The sequence below is a fragment of the Coregonus clupeaformis genome, chromosome 5, assembly GCF_020615455.1.
Source record: "Coregonus clupeaformis isolate EN_2021a chromosome 5, ASM2061545v1, whole genome shotgun sequence".
NCBI lineage: Eukaryota > Metazoa > Chordata > Actinopteri > Salmoniformes > Salmonidae > Coregonus > Coregonus clupeaformis.
In genome coordinates, this window is record NC_059196.1 from 28809566 (window position 1) to 28831989 (window position 22424).

General features: G+C 46.2%; 1 protein-coding gene and 1 long non-coding RNA gene across 2 annotated transcripts; one reads left to right on the forward strand and one right to left on the reverse strand.

Moving 5' to 3' along the window:
* Positions 1 to 1895: 1895 nt before the first annotated feature.
* Positions 1896 to 2251, forward strand: LOC123483952. Its single transcript, XR_006658348.1, has 2 exons — positions 1896 to 1966; positions 2070 to 2251. It is a non-coding gene; the product is annotated as an uncharacterized LOC123483952 (long non-coding RNA).
* Positions 2252 to 2339: 88 nt separating this feature from the next.
* LOC121566814 (frizzled-4-like) lies at positions 2340 to 8444 on the reverse strand. The gene is made up of 4 exons (XM_041876694.2): positions 7728 to 8444; positions 5150 to 5668; positions 4208 to 4353; positions 2340 to 4079 (listed from the first exon to the last, which is right to left on the reverse strand). Exons 1-4 carry the CDS (start codon positions 7992 to 7994, stop codon positions 3416 to 3418), a joined length of 1596 nt encoding a protein of 531 aa, XP_041732628.1. The 5' UTR covers positions 7995 to 8444; the 3' UTR covers positions 2340 to 3415.
* Between the last annotated feature and the right edge of the window lie 13980 nt (positions 8445 to 22424).

A 22424-nucleotide genomic window follows, 5' to 3' on the forward strand; every position in this document is an offset into this window, starting at 1 on the left:
TGCCTCACTGCCTGATAGTCAGCAGCAGCAGGTCACAGTGAAATATATATTTTAAAGAAATTGCCGTGGTGGCCGAGGTGCAATTTCGTAGTAGCCCAAAAACCCGCAACCCGCGACCAATACATTTTCACCCGCGACCAATATATTTTCACCCGTGAACAATACATTTTCACCCGCCACATCGTTTTCAAAGTCAGCCAATTTTCGCCAAAACTACAGACATGGCAACCCTGATTGTGTTTGTATTCGGTCTCAGGGAGTACAGATTTGAGACTTTAGGGTGTAGTTACAGCTCTGAGACTCTAGAGGACAGCATTCGACAGTGCATTACAGTAACAAACCATGCTGTGCATAGCAGTGGAAGGCCAATCAGGTCATGCTCAATTTTATCCTGCAAATCTGAATTGTGAGCTTCTTTTAAATCCAGTTTAGAGTTTGACTAGATGTAGTACTGATGGAATCCAGATATAATGGTATATCATTTATTACAAAGGCTATAATGTGTTTATAAATGCGGCATCATACACACACACACAATAATTACAAGTAGAACACATTTTAAAACCAAAACGTTTTTATTTTTCTTCTGATACAAAAGTTTCATTTTCTTTTTTTAATAAAGTTGTTTTTAGTTTTTTTAATGTATTTTTTACAAAGATAAATTAGCATTTCTTATAATACATTAAAATACATAAAACGCCTGTTTCTCTTGACAAAAAAGTACTTATTGGAGTTGTGGGGTTGGCAGTACCCAAAGGTCTTAGGTACTAACAGGTTATTAAAATCACACTTCAAAGGGCAATTCCCAAATGACACCCTATTCCTCATAGTGTACTACTTTTGACCTGGTCACTATATGCGGAATAATAGGGTTGCATTTTAGACCTATTAACCAGAGTGTCATAAATTCAGACTCACAGAAACAGAGGACTTGTCCGACACAGACTGGCAACACAGTACAGAAGTAGAGAGACATGACAGTAACAGAGTAGAGTAGAGTACAGAGAGAACAGAATATAAACAGGCTGCAGTAACAGAGTAGAGAGACAGGCTGCAGTAACAGAGTAGGGAGACAGGCTGCAGTAACAGAGTAGGGAGACAGGCTGCAGTAACAGAGTAGGGAGACAGGCTGCAGTAACAGAGTAGGGAGACAGGCTGCAGTAACAGAGTAGAGAGACAGGCTGCAGTAACAGAGTAGGGAGACAGGCTGCAGTAACAGAGTAGGGAGACAGGCTGCTGTAACAGAGTAGGGAGACAGGCTGCAGTAACAGAGTAGAGAGACAGGCTGCAGTGACAGAGTAGGGAGACAGGCTGCAGTGACACAGTAGAGAGACAGGCTGCAGTAACAGAGTAGGGAGACAGGCTGCAGTAACAGAGTAGGGAGACAGGCTGCAGTAACAGAGTAGGGAGACAGGCTGCAGTAACAGAGTAGAGAGACAGGCTGCAGTAACAGAGTAGGGAGACAGGCTGCAGTAACAGAGTAGGGAGACAGGCTGCAGTAACAGAGTAGGGAGAAAGGCTACAGTAACAGAGTAGGGAGACAGGCTGCGGTAACAGAGTAGGGAGACAGGCTGCAGTAACAGAGTAGGGAGACAGGCTGAGGTAACAGAGTAGGGAGACAGGCTGCAGTAACAGAGTAGGGAGACAGGCTGCAGTAACAGAGTAGAGAGACAGGCTGCAGTAACAGAGTAGAGAGACAGGCTGCAGTAACAGAGTAGGGAGACAGGCTGCAGTAACAGAGTAGGGAGACAGGCTGCAGTGACACAGTAGAGAGACAGGCTGCAGTGACAGAGTAGGGAGACAGGCTGCAGTAACAGAGTAGGGAGACAGGCTGCAGTAACAGAGTAGAGAGACAGGCTGCAGTAACAGAGTAGGGAGACAGGCTGCAGTAACAGAGTAGAGAGACAGGCTGCAGTAACAGAGTAGGGAGACAGGCTGCAGTAACAGAGTAGGGAGACAGGCTGCAGTAACAAGTAGGGAGACAGGCTACAGTAACAGAGTAGGGAGACAGGCTGCAGTAACAGAGTAGGGAGACAGGCTGCAGTAACAGAGTAGGGAGACAGGCTGAGGTAACAGAGTAGGGAGACAGGCTGCAGTAACAGAGTAGGGAGACAGGCTGCAGTAACAGAGTAGGGAGACAGGCTGCAGTAACAGAGTAGGGAGACAGGCTGCAGTAACAAGTAGGGAGACAGGCTACAGTAACAGAGTAGGGAGACAGGCTGCAGTAACAGAGTAGGGAGACAGGCTGCAGTAACAGAGTAGGGAGACAGGCTGAGGTAACAGAGTAGGGAGACAGGCTGCAGTAACAGAGTAGGGAGACAGGCTGCAGTAACAGAGTAGGGAGACAGGCTGCAGTAACAGAGTAGAGTCCCGTTGTCTCTCTGTTGTGTGTGTTTCTGTTTGACTGTCTCATGATGGTTGCAGCTTAATGCAATAATAACTAAGCTAATGCAGCAGATTTGATGGGAGCGGATTGCATAAGGGTGCAACTCTACAGACTGTATGAGTGTGACTCCGTGTGTGTGTGTGTGTGTGTGTGTGTAAGTGTATGTGTTTCTCTGTTGGTGTATTATAGCATTTGCATAATGTGTTTTGGGGGTTGATTGTCTAACATCATTCATAATAACCCTTAATTCACTTCCATAACCGGTAAAACCCCCCAGAAAGAACCTTACACCAGTTCATTACTGACCACCATTCCTAAGGGTTCCATGAGTGACTGGAGAAGGTCAAGGGTTAAAGTTCAGAGTTCAAAGTTGAGTGTCTGTTTCCTCGTTAAGACTGCGTGTAGGTCAGTGGAGGTCAGCTGTGCTGCTCGCTGAGCACTGAGGTAAAAGACATAGGCCTACGTTTCCCAGGTGCCTTAGCTGCAGCACCAGAGTCAAGTCACTACAACTCCCAGGTGCCTTTGCAGTAGCATAGCTTCATAGCCTCCAGAGTGTGACTGGCTGGGCAGCACAGCCCTCCGTTCCTTATAAGGCATGTTAACCAAGCTACATCCACATCAGCTAGTCATAGTGCATTTCAGTGTGGCTGTAGTTTAGATCTGTAAATCATCTGGACCATGACTCTCCAGTGTAAATTCAACCTTTAAGAACAACTCTCTAAAGTCAGACGGTCCTATAGATCAGCCCAGAGCCTGCTGTAGGCTACAGGGTCAGTCTCTTCTCTGGCAGTGGGTTAGAGTCTGCTAGGAGGGAGAGAACCACAGACACAGTGGGCAAAGGAGACCGCTGTCTGCTTAGTGGTGCTATTGATCTGTCTGTCCTTCTCTCGTTCCTGTCCTTCTCTCGTTCCCTCTCTCCATCAGGTAGCGGATCTAACAGTGGGTTTGGGGGCAGGTTTGCTTTAAAAAGCTACCCGGTTCCTATCTTCCCCTCTCTCTCTATCCCTCTCTATTTCACTCCCTCTCTACTCACACCACCGTCTCATTGCCCTTGACAGGTTTTATCCAGCTGTCCCCCGGTGCACGCTTGCCCCTCCCTGCCCGGCCATCCCTCCATAGGCGGGCAGAGCAGCGTTGCCAGGTGTGGAGGGTCTTGGCCGACCAGATCCACATGCCCGACGTGATACCCACCAGCAGAGACATAAATATCCTCAGCATCTCTGCTGCCACGTATGAGTCCCTGGCACTGGCTCTGAAGTCCCCCCAGTGGGACAGCTGGTAGAGGTAGCAGCCTATCACAGTGGATGCAGGCACCATGTACAGCACAGAGAACACCCCGATTTTCACCATCAGACGCTCCAGCTTGTCCGTCTTCGCCCCTTCCTTCTGTAGGTTGGAGCGGATCTTGAACAGGGCCACCAAGCCGGCGCAGATGAACAGCGTCCCGATGAGGAGGTAGGTGGTGAGCGGGGCGACCACGAAGCCCGTCAGAGCCTCCTGCTGTAGGTTACCCACGTAGCACAGCCCCGTGAGGTCATCAGCGTCTACTAGTCGCATAATGAGGATGACGATGGTCTTGATGGCGGGGATGGCCCAGGCTGCTATGTGGAAGTAGGAGCTGTGCATCTCGATGGCCTCGTGACCCCACTTTAACCCTGCCGCCAGGAACCAGGTCAGAGTCAGGATCACCCACCTGGGAGGGGACAGAGAGAGAGACGGGTTAGAGAGCTGGGAGGCGACTGTTCTAACGGTTTCATTCAAATCTATTCCTTACAATGTAATACTTTTGTCCAGAGTGTGTGTGTGTGTGTGTGTACCCACCACAGCGAGGAGGCCATGCCAAAGAAGTAGAGCAGTAGGAAGACGATGGCACAGCTGGTGCTCTTTAACCCCTCCTGTACCAGAACAGGTACCGCTGCCTCCTCCAGATCACAGGACACACGCTCCCGACCCAGAGTCAGGCGCACCTACAGGGAAACACAGACAGACACAGGGGTCATACAGGAGACCAGAGGTCACCAGGTCATACAGGAGACCAGGGGTCATCAGGTCATCCAGGAGACCAGGGCTGGGTCTACGTACTCTAGCATGGCTTCCTGTCCTTGTCTACTTTCCTCATTACCACTGGTAGCTGAAAGGACTGGACAGGTTTACAACAAACTGCTCCAACCTGTCATATTGGTGATCATGGAGAAGAGGAGGCTAATTTAAACTATTGAGAAACAGCCCAGTGCTTTAAACATGAGCTTAATTGTCTAAGTCAGGGGTAGGCAACCCTGTTTTCTGTTCCAACTATGCACCCTGTAGGTACGCCTGACTCTGGCCTCCTTTCTTGTATATATGTATATATATAAATAAAAGACTTAGATAGTTGTATATATTAGGGGTATGTGAGACAAGGGAGATGTACCTGTCCACATTTGTTTATTAGGAAATGGAACTGTAATAATTAGCTCATTTTATGAAACAAACAACAATTTTGTCTGTCATTGTTTGTTGCCACTACCATTGCTGCCTATCCTTGCTGCACCCCCCTTCCCCCTCCAAAAGGACCACAATGGAAATAAGCTTTCAAGCTTTATTGTGTTATCCTTGATGATTTTCTTAAATTGTATGTGGAGGCGTCACCGGCTGGAACAGTTCAGTGGTTGCCTAAATTAGAACACACCTGGTCTTCCAGGTCAGTTAAATCAAAAACATGAAGGGCCTGCGGCACTCCAGGACCAGGGTTGCCTACCCCTGCTCTAAGTCCTATGTCCTCACCAGGTAGGCGACGCTGTAGAGGTTGGAGCACATGGAGAGGAAGATGATGGGTCTCTCGGGGTAGGAGAAGCGTGTTGAGTCCAGGAGGAAGGTGAGGACGGTCAGAGTGGTAGAGAGGAAACACAACACTGCCCACACTGCCATCCACACGTCTGTAAACACCTTGTCTCCTCGCCGGTACAGCCCTGCGTCATACCCACACTGCAGCGCACAGCTGTGGCTCCGCTTCACCCAGGCATACTGGTCTGGCCCTGCCCCCAGGGCCTGGCACTCCTCCTCCTGGGGGGGCAGGGGCCGGACAAATGCCTCCTCGTCCCCTGGACCCTCCATACACATGTGGTTGTGGTCGTTCTGAGGGGGGAACAGGCTGCAGTTGAGCAGCTCTGGCCAGACGAAGCCAAACTCTATTAGGACAGGCAGGCACTTCCTCTTGACAGACAGACACATGCTGCCACACGGCCCAATGGGGATGGGAACCTTGTCTGTACACATGGGCACGTACACCGCACACAAGAAGAACTGGGGAGCGAGAGAGAGAGAGAGAGAGAGGTGTTATCTTTGCATATGTCACTTAATGAATTTCTAAAATAGTTTCTATGATGATTCTGTGTGCATTGCTCTGTGTCTGCTTTCATGATGCTGTTGCATCATGGTCCTTAGTCTGCTTCCTATTCTAATTGGTTTTGAGCTTAGTCAGGAAAACCAGGCAACTATCACAAAAGATTGTGGTGAAACCTTTAGTGAATTTCTAAATGATTATTAAAGCTACTACAACAAATAAACAGGTAATTGAATAGTCATACAGACAATGTCCCGGAGAGATGAACGTATGAGGAACTTTAACTGAGAGGGACAAACTCTACTCTGACTCTCTGGTCAGCATACTGCAGTAAAGATAACTGTCTAGCCATAAACACAAGTGAATGTATCGGGCTAAGCTGTGTGGGGGGGGGCTATCCTGTGGCGTGGGAAGCAGTGGGAAGCGCAAGGCAGCATTGTGAGAGTGTGAGATTATATCAGTGATGTTTCTCTCTGTTGGAACTGTGCTACTGTTCTCTGATCACTAGCTGGACTGGAGAAGGCTTGTTTTCCTCCGCAGCAGGTAAGCTGAGTGCCGCCTCTGTTCACGGCCCAGTGTGTGTGTGGATACCTGGGGGATTCTTCCTATTAGAAAAGCCATGTGCAAGATCTAGTTTCCATTTCCTCTGGTGAATGTCTGAGTGTGTGTGTGTGTGTGTGTGTGTGTGTGTGTGTGTGTGTGTGTGTGTGTGTGTGTGTGTGTGTGTGTGTGTGTGTGTGTGTGTGTGTGTGTGTGTGTGTGTGTGTGTGTGTGTGTGTGTGTGTGTGTGTGTGTGTGTGTGTGTAAGAAAGAGCCTAATCTGTGGGATGTTTCTGTGCTCAGACAGGAAATGGAAACATTTCACGGCCGTCACTCCGGAGCGCTCACATAACACGCTCACACACTGAACCACAAGAGACAGACAATCACAACACAAACTACGCAAACCCATAATCACACAAATAACCATCCAGCCAACTACAACACCATAATAATACCACAAAAGCCCTTAAATCAATTAGAATTGGACTGAATATATGTTAATGTATCTCAATGGTCAGGATAAGGAATATCCTTAGAGACAAAGTTGCCAGTGGTATGCCGTGTCTACAGGCTATGGAATGGTAAACAACAGTAAATATCAACAGAACTGGATCCATTCATCCTGACATTTCTATCTAACCACATAAATAACTACACTCTTAGAAAAAAGGGTTCCAAAAGGGTTCTGTGGCTGTCCCCATAGGAGAACCCTTTTTGGTTCCAGGTAGAACCCTTTTGGGTTCCAGGTAGAACTCTTTTGGGTTCTACATGGAACCAAAAGAGGTTCTTCAAAGGGTTCTCCTATGGGGACAGCGAAGAACCATTTTTGTTTCTAGATTGCACCTTTTTTTGTCTAAGAGTGTCCTCATTTGTCACTTCAGTCAGGACAATAAAAACCATATGAGAAAGACAAAATGGGAAGGATTTAATTTCCAGCTTCATGGTGGTTCAGGCAGACAAGTGGCCTTACAGAGAGTAGTACTGAGGGCAGTATTGTTGTTGCCATGTGGAGCTGGCCTGGCCCCCTCCTCTCCTCAGACATGTATTACCTCATTGCCCCGTGCTGCTGAACCAAGACTGGCTGCCTCCCTGCAACTCTGTCATGTGCTCTCTGTCTCTCTCCACTATACACTGCCTGCTCCAACACACAGCCCAGCCTGAGAACCAACAGTGTGTGTGTATGCCTTTAGTCGGCTGGAGCAGCTAGAGAGAGTGTGTGTGGGTACCGGAAATCCACCAAAGTCCCCACAGGGATAGTAAAACAAGGAACATTCTCCCTTGTGAGGACATTTCCCAGGTCCCCACGAGGACAAAGGCTATTTTAGGCTTAGGGCTATGTTTAGGGTTACAATTAGGGGTAGGGTTTAGGGTTAGGATTAAGGTTAGGGTTACGTTTAGGAAAAATTAGGATTTTTAATGGAAATCAATTTGAGGTCCGCACAAAAATAGTAAAATATATGCTGTGTGTGTGTGTACCTTCAGCTGGCTGGAGCAGCCATACTGTATGAGTGGTGTGAAGGTGGTGAGCTGGAGCTCGGCGTCTGACTGCAGGACGTTGCCCACCAGGTTGGGCATCTTGGTGACGTTGTATCCCAGGTCCTGGCACATGGCGATGCGTATCGGGTCGCAAGTCATCTCCTCTGCCTCGTCGCCGAATGCACGCACCAGACCAAGGGGTCCTGGACCGCACAGCAGCGCGAGGGAGAGCGCTACCGCCGCAAGAGTGTACACAGCCCGACTCATTGTCACGAGGGGGGAAAGTTCCAAAGTTATCCCGCTAAGAATCCAAAGTGATCAGCTGATCGGGTTCCGGGCGTTGCCTGGTAGGCTAGTCCACCGGGTGCTGGGTAAAGATTAGTCCACCTCAGAGTGCGCGGTCAGCGGCTGTTTATACCCGCTCCTGGCTCGCCAAGACGAACCTCTCCACTGGAAGCACAGTTGGTAGTCCACTCCGACCCGTCAATCGAAGTTGGAAACAACGTATCCAAAGGCAATAATAAAAGGAACTGTTATATCCAGATGTTCCTTTCAATTAAAACTCCTGCCTCACTTTGCAGTGTCTGTTTCGATTGTTCATTCTGTGGTTTCTCACGGACGAGACCTCGGAGACATCCCGGAGCCCTGTCCGTTCCAGTTTCCCGTATAAAAGCTCTGTTAGGTCTTGCGCTCTATATGCTGTGGTGACAGGTTGCTGGTCAGTCTCTACGTGTTCTGCCCGCGCGCCTCCGCCCCACTCCGTAATGAGCAAATTCTCTGTCTCTCTCGCGAGGGACAGCCAACCAGCGGCCAGGAGAGGTCTCAGAAGCCAATCAGCAGGCGGAAGAGTACTCAGAAGGGCGGGGTTTCAGATGAGGAACGTTGCCTGTGGCCCTCTTCTCATGTTAAGAATCAGAGAGCGGTCCCCACAGTTCTTCTGACGAACTCCAGAACAGAACTAGTATTTATTCTGTCTGTGGGTCATATTTTTACTGGCCATATAAAATATATATATAAAAAAGGAAGTCTCGCCCCTGAAACGGAATAGTTTTATTGGTATTTTTAAATCACTAATGGCCTTAAAAACAGGCTTCATCTCCACCACAGGCTCACATCTTCAGCTCTTTAACTAAAGTGTTTATGACATCCTAATGGATGTAGTCTACAGCAGTGGTTCCCAACCTTTTTCGGTTACTGTACCACCAACTGAATTATGCTCTGCCCCGAGCACCGCTGATTTACCCCCTCATGTGCATTTTACCAGTAGGCCTGTAGTCTCATGAGTCTTCTCAAGTACCCCCTGTGGATAGGCCAAGTACCCCCAAGGGTCCTAGTACCCCTGGTTGGGAACCACTGGTCTGCAGTAATGCTGCTGCATTGGATACGTCTAGCCTATTGGACATCCACAGACTAAAGGCTGTGTTTTTCCATCCCGCCCAAGAGGGGCATAGAGAAAAGTTGTATTTTTTCTGTTTGTTCTGGAATGCCTAGTCGCTATCTCTGTGTGTGTTTACGTTGGTGTGATGACCCCTGGGCAGGGACACCCCTGATGCTGGTTGAGATATCGACCGGGTGTATGCATGCCATGCCCTACCAACCTAAACACAGGGGTGGTGGGGGGTAGGTTATAGAAGAGCTGCCTGTCTCCTACTGGTAATTTATTAATATTTCCAAGAGAGAAAGAAAATAGAATAGAAGAACAACATGATCAGCGCGCTGCTTTTGTCTGTGCGCCCTAATTCAAGGCCACTTGGTTTTCCCTAAAGCGATTCCCTTCAGGGCTATTTAACGTGACAATTGATTGGCTGCAATAAAACGACCTCCACCCGCTGCCATACATGATGGATCGCTCCCTCGCCCTCCAGTGCGCTCGAGGACAACTCTTGAGTAATTAGCGCGAAGGTGAAACAATGGCACACGCGCCCTGTAGCTGATGTTTATCAGAGTGGGGGAGAGTGCTGTGCTGTGTGTGTGTGTGTGTGCAGTGGTGTAAAGTACTTTAAAGTACTACTTAAGTAGTTTTTTTGGGTATCTGTACTTTACTATTGATATTTTTTACAGCTTTTACCTCACTACATTCCTAAAGAAAATAATGTACTTTTTACTCCATACATTTTCCCTGACACCCAAAAGTACTCGTTACATTTTGAATACTTAGCAGGACAGGAAAATTGTCAAATTCTCACACTTATTGAGAGAACATGCCTGGTCATCCCTACTGCCTCTGATCTGGTGGACTCACTAAACACAAATGCTTTGTTTGTAAATTATGTCTGCGTGTTGGAGTGTGGCCCTGGCTAGCCTAAATAAAAAAAAGCAAGAAAATGGGGGTGTCTGGTTTGCTTAATATAGGGAATTTGAAATGATTTATACTTTTACTTTCAAAACGTAAGTATATTTTAGCAATTACATTTGATGCTTAAGTATATTTAAAACGAAATACTTTTATACTTTTAATTTTCTATTAAGGATTCTTAAATTTTACTAAGGTATGACAATTGGGTAGTTTTTCCACCACTGTGTGTGTGTGTGTGTGTGGGGGGGGGTTGATGCATTTATTGATGAATTTATTGTTCCCAGTTAACAAAACATAATAAACATAATACCCATGTTTACTTAACAGTAATTGGGTACACACTCTATTACTATGGGACTGCTGTATTTACCAGGACACAAACACATGTCGTATAAGGGGTTCTTTTTCTAACCTTTCAGGCAGTGAATGGCAGTATACCTTGCAGACAGAAGTGTGTATCAGTCACCCGATAGCATCTCATGGCTCATTGCCCAATCCCTCAGTCCTTGAAGCAGGCTATTAATAGGGATGCGAACTCCTTGGAATGGCAAGTGTGTGTGTGTGTTGGAATGGCTGCTCAGAGAGACTGGGGTCCACAGATGATGGTTCCCCTCTGGTGCAGTTAGCTAGCTCACATTACATTGCTGCAGCGTAAGAAGGGGCTTAGGGGGCTTTCAACAGTCTCTCTCTACCCTCACCCTCTCCCATCCATCCCTCTTTCTACCCTCACCCTCTCCCATCCCTCTATCATGTTCTCTTTCCCACACTTCCCTCGCTCTCTCTATCACGTTCTCTTTCCCACACTCCCCTCGCTCTCTCTCCACCAGCATACAGTGTTTCACTGCAGAATTCTACATACTCTCACAGCTTGTGTGTGCTCTCTGATAGCTGGTAGAAGTATGGTGGAGACCTACAGTCCAGCTTGTGTGTGCTCTCTGATAGCTGGTAGAAGTATGGTGGAGACCTACAGTCCAGCTTGTGTGTGCTCTCTGATAGCTGGTAAAAGCAGTCTATCCACCCCCCAGTTTCCTGGAGAGGAGAGGAAGAAGGACTTTGGAGGTTTTATTTTCCAAATCATTATGGTGAAGTCTGTTCTCTCTGCCTCTCTCCAATGCTAATAATTCTATTATGAGACACTGACACTGTAGAATTTATGACAGATTATGTTTCAGATGAATCAAATCCTTACAATAGTCTACTGATATTGACCCATGAACCTAGGCGTATCACACACCGTTTTACGCATTGTTTAAATGTTTTTCTCCAGCGTCAAAGCGTGTTTTTGTCTGAGCAAAGTGGGCACTGGATCCCATTTCTTGTCTGTTTGTTTTCTTTGTTTTGTTTTGTTTTGTAAATGTCTCCATAGCATATCGGTTTGTATTATCTCTTGTACGGGAACGTTACAGTAGGCCTATACCGATTTGCTGAGGTTATCGAATATCTTTCCGTGCTGGGGTGGCAGTGTTGAGGTCGAGGAGGCCAATGGAGTAGGGTCGGAATGCCTCAGCAGAATTCCGGGAGGACTCGGGAGTCTGGTTCTCCTGATGATTGTGACAATGAGTAGAGCGGTGATGGATGGCCAGTGTCCGCGGCAGTAAATCCGGCCTCGTTGGAGCGTCAACCCCGCTCCACTCTGCGGCGTGAGGCTCGCAGTGGCACGAAAGAGTCAGCTGAAGCAAGGAGTTCCTTCTGGGAAATCCGAGCAGGTGATATTTTAGCGGTAACTGAACGGTAGGCTAATATAGTGAGACTAGACTAGGGTCTGATGTTTATATGTTACAGGCCTATCAGCCTAGGCTAGCCTACTTATTGTCATTGGTCAATTACATGTGGGGCCTACTCAGCCTAAGCTATTGTAGGCTATCTATTTAGCCTAATCATTACTGGCAAATTAAACAAATGACAAAATCACATCAGATGAACAATAGCCAATAGAGATATAGTCAATATATTATTTCATTTGGAGTTTATTCCTTCCCCCACCCCAAAACACATTCTCAGCTCTCTTACTCTCTCTCTGTCAAACACACACACACACACGCACGCACGTACACACACACACACACACACACACACACACACACACACACACACACACACACACACGCATGTACACACACACACACACACACACACACACACACACACACACACACACACACACACACACGCACGCACACGTGCACGTGCACACGCACACGCACACGCACACGCACACGCACACGCACACACACACACACACACACACACACACACACACACACACACACACACACACACACACACACACACACACACACACACACACACACACACACTAAGAGAGCGAGAGAGGGCGAGAGACCTCTCCTCCTGCTGACCTTCTGAATGGACAGCTGGATCTCTTCCTCTGACTGGGGCGTTTTTAATGTGTTGTAACTAAGTAACCCCATAATATGTGTCTCTGCAGGCCTGTTCACATGGTTATTTATCCTCAGTGTGTGTGTGTGCCTCAATGCATGCCTTTGTGTAGGGTATCTCTAGTGTGTCCCCGGGCCATACCTACTCTATGAAAAATATCTCTGTGGGAGAAAGGCAGCATTACAGTATGTGTTTATGTGATTTTATGCCTGTGCATTTCTGTATAATAATTGTCTGGATGACTGTCATCCTCTGTTGTCACTGTAGGTCTACTGGTCTGTATAATGTGTGACTTTTAGTGGCTTGTCTGTCTGTGTACTCCAGTGATGTGTGTGTGTGTGTGTGTGTGTGTGTACGTGCGTGCGTGCGTGTGTGTGGGTGTGTGTGTAATGTGGGGTAGTGTGTGTGTGTGTGTGTGTGTGTGTGTGTGTACGTGCGTGCGTGTGTGTGTGGGTGTGTGTGTAATGTGGGGTAGTGTGTGTGTGTGTGTGTGTGTGTGTGTGTGTACGTGCGTGCGTGTGTGTGGGTGTGTGTGTAATGTGGGGTAGTGTGTGTAGGCTATGCGGTTTGCGATCCAGCTCTCACTCCCTCTGAACGTGTCTGTGGTGTTTACATAACAATTCCCTGTGTGTGTCGGCAGCACACAATCATTTGTGTGTTTGTGTGTGTGTGCGCTCCCACACATTCAGCCTGTACACTGGGAATGCGTTCAAGACATGGTCTCTGCTGGACTCGTCAACCCCCTGTGTGTATGGGGGGGATGGGGGGGCTGAACAGTTTTTGGATGATATTCTGGGGCCAAAGAGGTAGGGGGCTGAGAGGGGGAGGTTTGGATTGGGGAGTTGTACAGTGCTTGGCTGAGGAGTGGTGTGTGTGGATGGATGTGGGGGGAGACATTAAAGGGGTCTGCACAGTCTACACAAACGGAGCTGACGGAGGTCCGTTTGCGTTGCTCTCTCCGTAGTTCTACATACATTTGTGCGGTTGAATTTTTGGAAGGCGACGCAAACTGACCTCTGTCGGCTGTTTCCGAAGACTGTGTAGAGTCTTTAATGTGAAAATGTTCTGTCAACTGCTGTGTTGAAAAGGTGAAGGGCTGGGGGCCAACAGTCAGCTGTGGTGAGAGATAATCTAGTGTGGAGAAAGAGAAAGGGTGTGTGTGTGTGTGTGAGAGGGTCTGCTATACAAATTGATGGAAGGTGGTGTTGGGGGAAAAACATACGACATTATAAAATCCATGTACACAAACAACAAGTGTGCGGTTAAAATTAGCAAAACACACACACATTTCTTTCCACAGGGCCGTGGGGTGAGACAGGGATGCAGTTTAAGCCCCACCCTCTTCAACATATATATCAACGAATTGGCGAGGGCACTAGAACAGTCTGCAGCACCCGGCCTCACCCTACTAGAATCTGAAGTCAAATGTCTTCTGTTTGCTGATGATCTGGTGCTTCTGTCACCAACCAAGGAGGGCCTACAGCAGCACTTAGATCTTCTGCACAGATTCTGTCAGACCTGGGCCCTGACAGTAAATCTCAGTAAGACAAATACGATGCTAATGCTCTGCTCAGCTAGCAATAGATCCTGTTACAGCGCAAACACTCAGCAAGACACAGAGCTATCTCTTAGTGTGTGTGTGTGTGTCAGGGTTTTAGCTGCATTAGCGGTAAAGGGTTATTAGGCGGGTATCCAGTCCAGCCCCAGTGCCAGAGTCAGAGTCCAGAAGCCACATCCAGCTCCTGAGTGCTGCTGAGCTGTGCCGGCATCTGGGTCTGGTGTCCTCTTCCCCTTATAACTGATAGGGCTACTGATACTACAGAGAGAGGGAGAGACAGAGAAAGAGAGTGCACACTGCCCACAAAATGAGGTGGAAACTGAGCTGCACATCCTAACCTCCTGCCAAATGTATGACCATATAAGAGACACATATTTCCCTCAGATTACACAGACCCACCAATTTGGATAAACTCCCATATCTACTGGGTGAAATACCACAGTGTTCAATCACAGCAGCAAGATTTGTGACCTGTTGCCACAAGAAAAGGGCAACCAGTGAAGAACAAACACCATTGTAAATACAACCCATATTTATGTTGATTTATTTTCCCATTTGTACTTTAACTATTTGCACATCATTACAACACTGTATATAGACATAATATGACATTTGAAATGTCTTTATTCTTTTGGAACTTGTGTGACTGTAATGTTTACTGTACATTTTTATTGTTTATTTCACTTTTGTTTACTATCTACTTCACTTACTTTGGCAATGTTAACTAACATATGTTTCCCATGCCTATAAAGCCCCTTAAATTGAAATTGAATTGAGAGAGAGGGAGAGAGAAAGCTAGAGAGAGAGGAAGCTAGAGAGAGAAAGCGAGAGAGAGAAAGCTAGAGAGAGAAAGCTAGAGAAAGAAAGAGAAAGAAAGAGAAAGAGAGAAAGTAAGGGAGAGAGAAAGTGAGGGAGAGAGAAATTGAGGGAGAGAAAGCTAGAGAAAGCGAGAGAGAGAGGGGGGGGTGAGGGAGAGAGAAAGTAATAGAAGGAGAGAGGGAGTAGGGAGGAGAAGGAGAAAGTGACTGAGTGATTGCCCTGTCCAGAAGACTTTGGCTCTAATGCAATAAATTGCAGATGAAGGGAAAAAACAACATAGTCCTACCATCCACATCGACGGGGCTGTAGTGGAGCGGATCAAGAGCTTCAAGTTCCTCCGTGTCCAATTCACTAAGGACTTAAAATGGTCCACATACACCAACACAGTCGTGAAGAAGGCGCAACAGCGCCTCTTCCCCCTCAGGAGCTGGAAAATATTTGGAATGGGCCCTCAAATCTTCAAAAGGTTCTACAGCTGCACCATTGAGAGAATCTTGATTGTCTGCATCATTGCTTGGTATTGCAACTGCACCGCCCTCGATCGCATGGCACTACAGAGGGTGGCACTACAGCCCAGTACATCACTGGGGCCAAGCTCCTGTCACGGTTTCGGCCGAGACTGCTCCTCCTCCTGGTTCGGGCAGGCTTCGGCGGTCGTCGTCCCCGGAGTACTAGCTGCCACCGATCTATGTTTCATGTTCGTTTGGTTTTGTCTTGATGTTGTACACCTGTGTCTTGTTAGTCCTCGTTAGTGTCCTATTTAGTTCTCGTTGTGTGTTTGTCTTTGTGTGTGATTGCTCTTCTGTTTTGTGTTGGAGCTACGTACTTCCCTCCAGTGTTTTGGAGAGGTTTTTCGCACATGTTAGTGCGCCGTTTGTTTGACGCCTGTGTGCGCCGTTATTTCGCCTTCGGGCTTATTTTCTACGTGAATATTGCACTAAAGTCTTTTGGACTGAGCTTCTGCGTCCTGCGCTTGATTCATGCACCACACCCACCTTCAGCACCCCTTGACAGCTCCCTGCCATCCATGACCTCCATATCAGACAGTCTTGTACAGCTAACCTTTAGGGGACACACAAAATCCTATTTTCCCTAACCCCTAACCCTAAACCTAACCCTAACCCTAACCCGTACTCTTACCCTTACCCTAACCATAACCTTAACCCAAACACCTAACCTTAACCCTAACCCTAACCCTAACTCTAAACCTAACGCTAGCTCCTAACCCTAACCCTAAAACTAACCCAGCTCCTAACCCTTAACGTAATTCTAAACCTAACACTAATTCTAACCTTAACCCTAACCCCTCTAGAAATAGCATTTCTCCTTGTGGGGACTAACAATATGCCCCCAGTTGGTCAACATTTTGTTTGTTTACTTTTCTGTTCCCCACAAGAATAGTTAAACACGTCAACACACATGTTTTTAAACACACACACACACACAGAAGTATTCAGAGACTTGTCTGAATACTTTCTGAATGCACTTGTATGTGTGAGCAAATGAAGTGTGTGCTTGTGTGCGTGTGTGTGTGTGTGTGAGTCCTGTGAGTGTGCATAAAGTCAGTGCAAAAATATAAATAAAATAAAAGGGTCAATACAGATAGTCCACACACACACATACAGTGCTTCGGAAAGTATTCAGACCCCTTGACTTTTTTTCACATTTTCTTACGTTACACCCTTATTCTAAAATTGATTAAATCGTTTTTTCCCCCCTCATTAATCTACCCACAATACCCTATCATGACAAAGCAAAAACAGGTTTTTATAAATGTTTGCAAATTTATCAAATTTAAAAAATGGAAAATATCACATTTACATAAGTAGTCAGACCCTTTACTCAGTACTTTGTTGAAGCACCTTTGGCAGCGATTACAGCCTTGAGTCTTCTTGGGTATGACGCTACAAGCTTGGCACACCTGTATGTGGGGAGTTTCTCCCATTCTTCTCTGCAGATCGTCTCAAGCTCTGTCAGGTTGGATGGGGAGCGTCGCTGCACAGCTATTTTCATGTCTCCCCAGAGATGTTCAATCGGGTTCAAGTCCGGGCTCTGGCTGGGCCACTCAAGGACATTCAAAGACTTGTCCCGACGCCACTCCTGCGTTGTCTTGGTTGTGTGCTTAGGGTCGTTGTCCTGTTGGAAGGTGAACCTTCGCCCCAATCTGAGGTCCTGAGCGCTCTGGAGCAGGTTTCCATCAAGGATCTCTCTGTACTTTGCTCCTCCCATCTTTCCCTCGATCCTGACTAGCCTCCCAGTCCCTGCAGCTGAAAACATCCCCACAGCATGATGCTTCCACCACCATGCTTCACCATAGGGATGGTGCCAGGTTTCCTCCAGACGTGACGCTTGGCATTCAGGCCAAAGAGTTCAATCTTTGTTTCATCAGACCAGAGAATCTTGGCCTGAGAGTCCTTTAGTGGGCTGACATGTGCCTTTTACTGAGGAGTGGCTTCTGTCTGGCCACTCTACAACAAAGGCCTGATTGGTGGAATGCTGCAGAGATGGTTGTCCATCTGGAAGGTTCTCCTATCTCCACAGAGGAACTCTGGAGCTCTGTCAGAGTGACCATTGGGTTCTTGGTCACCTCCCTGACCAAGGCCCTTCTCTCCCGATGACTCAGTTTGGCCGGGCGGCCAGCTCTAGGAAGAGTCTTGGTGGTTCCAAACTTCTTCCATTTAGAATGATGGAGGCCACTGTGTTCTTTGGGACCTTCAATGCTGCAGGAATGTTTTGGTACCCTTCCCCAGATCTGTGCCTTGACACAATCCTGTCTCGGAGCTCTACGGACAATTCCTTCGACCTCATGGATTGGTTTTTGCTCTGACATGCACTGTCAACTGTGGGACCTTTTGTAGACAGGTGTGTGCCTTTCCAAATCGTGGCCCCGTGTAGCTCAGTTGGTAGAGCATGGCGCTTGCATCGCCAGGGTTGTGGGTTCGTTTCCCACGGGGGGCCAGTATGAAAATGTATGCATTCACTAACTGTAAGTCACTCTGGATAAGAGCGTCTGCTAAATGACTAAAATGTAAATGTAATGTCCAATCAATTGAATTTACCACAGGTGGACTAAAATCAAGTTGTAGAAACATCTCAAGGATGATCAATGGAAACAGGATTCACCTGAGCTCAATTTCATCTCTCATAGCAAAGGATACTTCGGTAAATAAGGTATTGCTGTTAAAAAATATATATATATAAATTAGCTAACATTTCTAAATACCTTTTTTCACTTGTCATTATGGGGTATTGTGTGTAGATTGATGAGTATTTATTTAATCAATTTTAGAATAGGGCTGTAACGTAACAAAATGTGGAAAATGGTAAGGGGTCTGAATACTTTCCAAATGAACTGTACATGACACGCATACAAATTCATACTGACTCTACAGAGACGCACACACACTCACATGCAATCATCCTATACGCTGCTGTTATTCTGTTCATCATATATTCGTATGCCTAGTCACCTTACCCCTATACGTATCTACCCCTACCAATCCAGTATCCCTGCACATTGTAAATATGGTATTGGCGTTGAACCTAGAACTGACCCTGTATATAGCTTACTTACTTTCTCGTGTTCTTCTTATTTCTATTTCTCATGTGTTTTTGTTCCACATTACTTTTTATTTTTTTGTACTACTGATATCGATAAATGCGTTGTTGGGAAAGAGCTGGCAAGAAAGGCGTTTCACTGTACTTGTGCACGTGACAATAAAACTTGAAACCTCAGGTTTAAGAAAATAAAAACGTTCTGTAATCTGGATTGAAATCTCCCTGGATGATGTTGTGGCTGTGTGGGACTGGTGCAGTAGGCTAGAGGGCACTCCAGTGAGATTCTGCTGTGTCTGAAGTGTAGAGAGCTAACCAGCCAACTGGCCATTGTAGTGTGTTGAGGTGAGGGTGTGTGACTTTGTGTGTTTCCCTCTCAGGACAATGGAACAGGAAAACAATGCTGTGGTGCTCAGGGACGTTGTTAATATTGGAATGTCTTTCAGAACACAGAAGTCAGCCATTTCTTACTTTAACTACCCTGAACAGAGGAAAATATTCTGCTTTGTTTTACTGTTTTTCATTTCAGTGGCAATGAAATAGAAATACTACTTTCTTTCTTGAGTGCATTTAAAGTTGAAGTCGGAGGTTTACATACACCTTAGCCAAATACATTTAAACTCAGTTTTTCACAATTCCTGACATTTCATCCTAGTAAAAATTCCCTGTCTTAGGTCAGTTAGGATCACCACTTTATTTTAAGAATGTGAAATGTCAGAATAATAGTAGAGAGAATGATTTATTTCAGCTTTTATTTCTTTCATCACATTCCCAGTGGGTCAGAAGTTTACATACACTCAATTAGTATTTGGTAGCATTGCCTTTAAATTGTTTAACTTGGGTCAAACATTTCGTGTAGCCTTCCACAAGCTTCCCACAATAAGTTGGGTGAATTTCGGTCCATTCCTGCCTCCTTGCTCGCACACACTTTTTCAGTTTTGCCCACAAATGTTCTATAGGATTGAGGTCAGGGCTTTGTGATGGCCACTCCAATACCTTGACTTTGTTGTCCTTAAGCCATTTTGCCACAACTTTTGAAGTATGCTTGGGGTCATTGTCCATTTGGAAGACCCATTTGCGACCACGCTTTAACTTCCTAACTGATGTCTTGAGATGTTGCTTCAATATATCCACATAATTTTCCTTCCTCATGATGCCATCTATTTTGTGAAGTGCACCAGTCCCTCCTGCAACAAAGCATCCCCAAAGCATGATGCTGCCACCCCCGTGCTTCACGGATGTGATGGTGTTCTTCGGCTTGCAAGCGTCCCCCTTTTTCCTCCAAACATAACGATGGTCATTATGGCCAAACAGTTCTATTTTTGTTTCATCAGACCAGAGGACATTTCCCCAAAAAGTACGATCTTTGTCCCCATGTGCAGTTGCAAACCGTAGTCTGGCTTTTCTATGGCGGTTTTGGAGCAGTGGCTTCTTCCTTGTTGAGCGGCCTTTCAGGTTATGTCGATATAGGACTAGTTTTACTATGGATATAGATACTTTTGTACCTGTTTCCTCCAGCATCTTCACAAGGTCCTTTGCTGTTGTTCTGGGATTGATTTGCACTTTCACACCAAAGTACGTTCATCTCTAGGAGACAGAATGCGTCTCCTTCCTGAGCAGTATGACGGCTGCGTGGTCCCATGGTGTTTATACTTGCATACTATTGTTTGTACAGATGAACGTGGTACCTTCAGGCGTTTGGAAATTGCTCCCAAGGATGAACCAGACTTGTGGAGGTCTACAAATTTTTTTCTGAGGTGTTGGCTGATTTATTTTGATTTTCCCATGATGTCAAGCAAAGAGGCACTGAGTTTGAAGGTAGGCCTTGAAATACATCCACAGGTACACCTCCAATTGACTCAAATGATGTCAATTAGCCTATCAGAAGCTTCTAAAGCCATGACATCATTTTCTGGAATTTTCCAAGCTGTTTAAAGGCACAGTCAATTTAGTGTATGTAAACCTTTGACCCACTGGAATTGTGATAAAGTGAATTATAAGTTAAATAATCTGTCTGTAAACAATTGTTGGAAAAATGACTTGTGTCATGCACAAAGTAGATGTCCTAACCGACTTGCCAAAACTATAGTTTGTTAACAAGAAATTTGTGGAGTGGTTGAAAAACAAGTTTTAATGACTCCAACCTAAGTGTATGTAAACTTCCGACTTCAACTGTACATGGTTGAGAGAGAGAGAGAGAGAATGTCTGGCTGAAGCATGATGGGACACAGGAGACTGCTGGAATTCTGGGAAAGTTACAGAGAGGAGATTTACTTTACTACAGCCTCCGCTTCATATAAGAGAAGGTGCAGTGTGTGCAGTGTGTGTGTGTGTGTGTGTGTGTGTGTGTGTGTGTGTGTGTGTGTGTGTGTGTGTGTGTGTGTGTGTGTGTGTGTGTGTGTGTGTGTGTGAGGAGCCATAAACGTATGTGTGTTCACTTACTGCCTGCTGAATGCAGTCCTCTTCCTGTGTTTGTCATTCCCTGAGCTGGACTGGGAATCCATTAAGCAGGATGGGACGCACCGCTGGGATCCCAGGAATAACTACCAAAAACACACACACGCACACGCACGCACGCACACACACACACACACATCAGATGTTTCAGGTAAAATAGTAACAGTTGATGTGTGTGTGTGTGTTGACATTGTGCAGCATTAACCTCTACGGGATCGGTGTCCCGTGTACGGGACGGTTGAGATAACGTGCGCTAATGTGATTAGCATGACTGTTGTAAGTAACAGCAAACTTTCCAGGACATAGACATGTCTTATATGGGCAGAAAGCTTAAATTCTTACATTTACATTTACATTTGAGTCATTTAGCAGACGCTCTTATCCAGAGCGACTTACAGTTAGTGAGTGCATACATTTTTCATACTGGCCCCCCGTGGGAAACGAACCCACCACCCTGGCGTTGCAAGCGCCATGCTCTACCAACTGAGTTAATCTAACTGCACTGTCCAATTTACAGTGGCTATTACAGTGAAAAAAGACCATGCCATTGTTTGAGGAGAGTGCACAACAACAAAAAACGTATCACAGCAACTGGTTTGATACATACAAATAATGTACTTACATTCAGTAATCTTGCTCTGATTTGTCATCCTGAGGGTCCCAGAGATAAAACGTTTTGATTGATCAAATCAATTTTTATATTCAAATGTAGGAACTGGGTTCTACAGTTTGAACCCTTGCTGTCTCTAGCTCCACACCCACCCCGCCCGGCCATCTAGATGTGTGAAAGTTAGTGTATAAGCTAATGATCCATCATGTATGACATTCCTGTGAGTGTGTAAAGTTACATTTTGTATTACCATATCATTTTTGTATGTTCTCTATAGTTATGTACTTGAAAATGTATCAATTGACCAATTCGGCACATTTGGGCAGACTTGATACAAAATAGTTCAGTATTGCAATGCTTCACTGGATCAATCTGAAACTTGTCCAAGATGGCGTAGCAGTGCGGTCGTGTACTCCTGTGTGTCCATGTAAATAGCCTGTTTTTCTCTTTTTTTTGGTATTTTGTTGTATATATTCCCCTATCACACTTTTCAACCTTCTACTAAATATACTTTCCTGCAACCCGCCTCACTCAATGTGGAACGGATTCTATTATTTACTTACCTTTTTGTCTAGAATCTCCAGTTGAAACTAGCTAGCCAGCTAACTAGCTACTTGCTATTAGCCACCGTTAGCGGTTTTCACCCAGAACATCGGATTTTCTGCCGGAATAACTGAATCACTGGACCTTAACACCGGATCGCAACCAGCTAGCCGCAACTGAATGGATGTTGCTGTTGGCTAATCACCACTGCCCCCGAAGCAAGCACCAGTTAGCCTTGAGCTAGTCTCGAGCCAGGCCCATATCCCGGCTATCTACCTCTCTGTCTACCGGACGGGAGTAGCCAGCTAACTAGCTACTTGCTATTAGCCACCATTAGCGGGGGGGGGGTTTCACCATTGTCCGTGGCCTGCACTACCTACCAGCCAGCTCTAGCCTGGACTATTATTGGCCAGTCTGTACAGCGCGTTATCGATCCAGAACATATCGGATTTTCTGCCG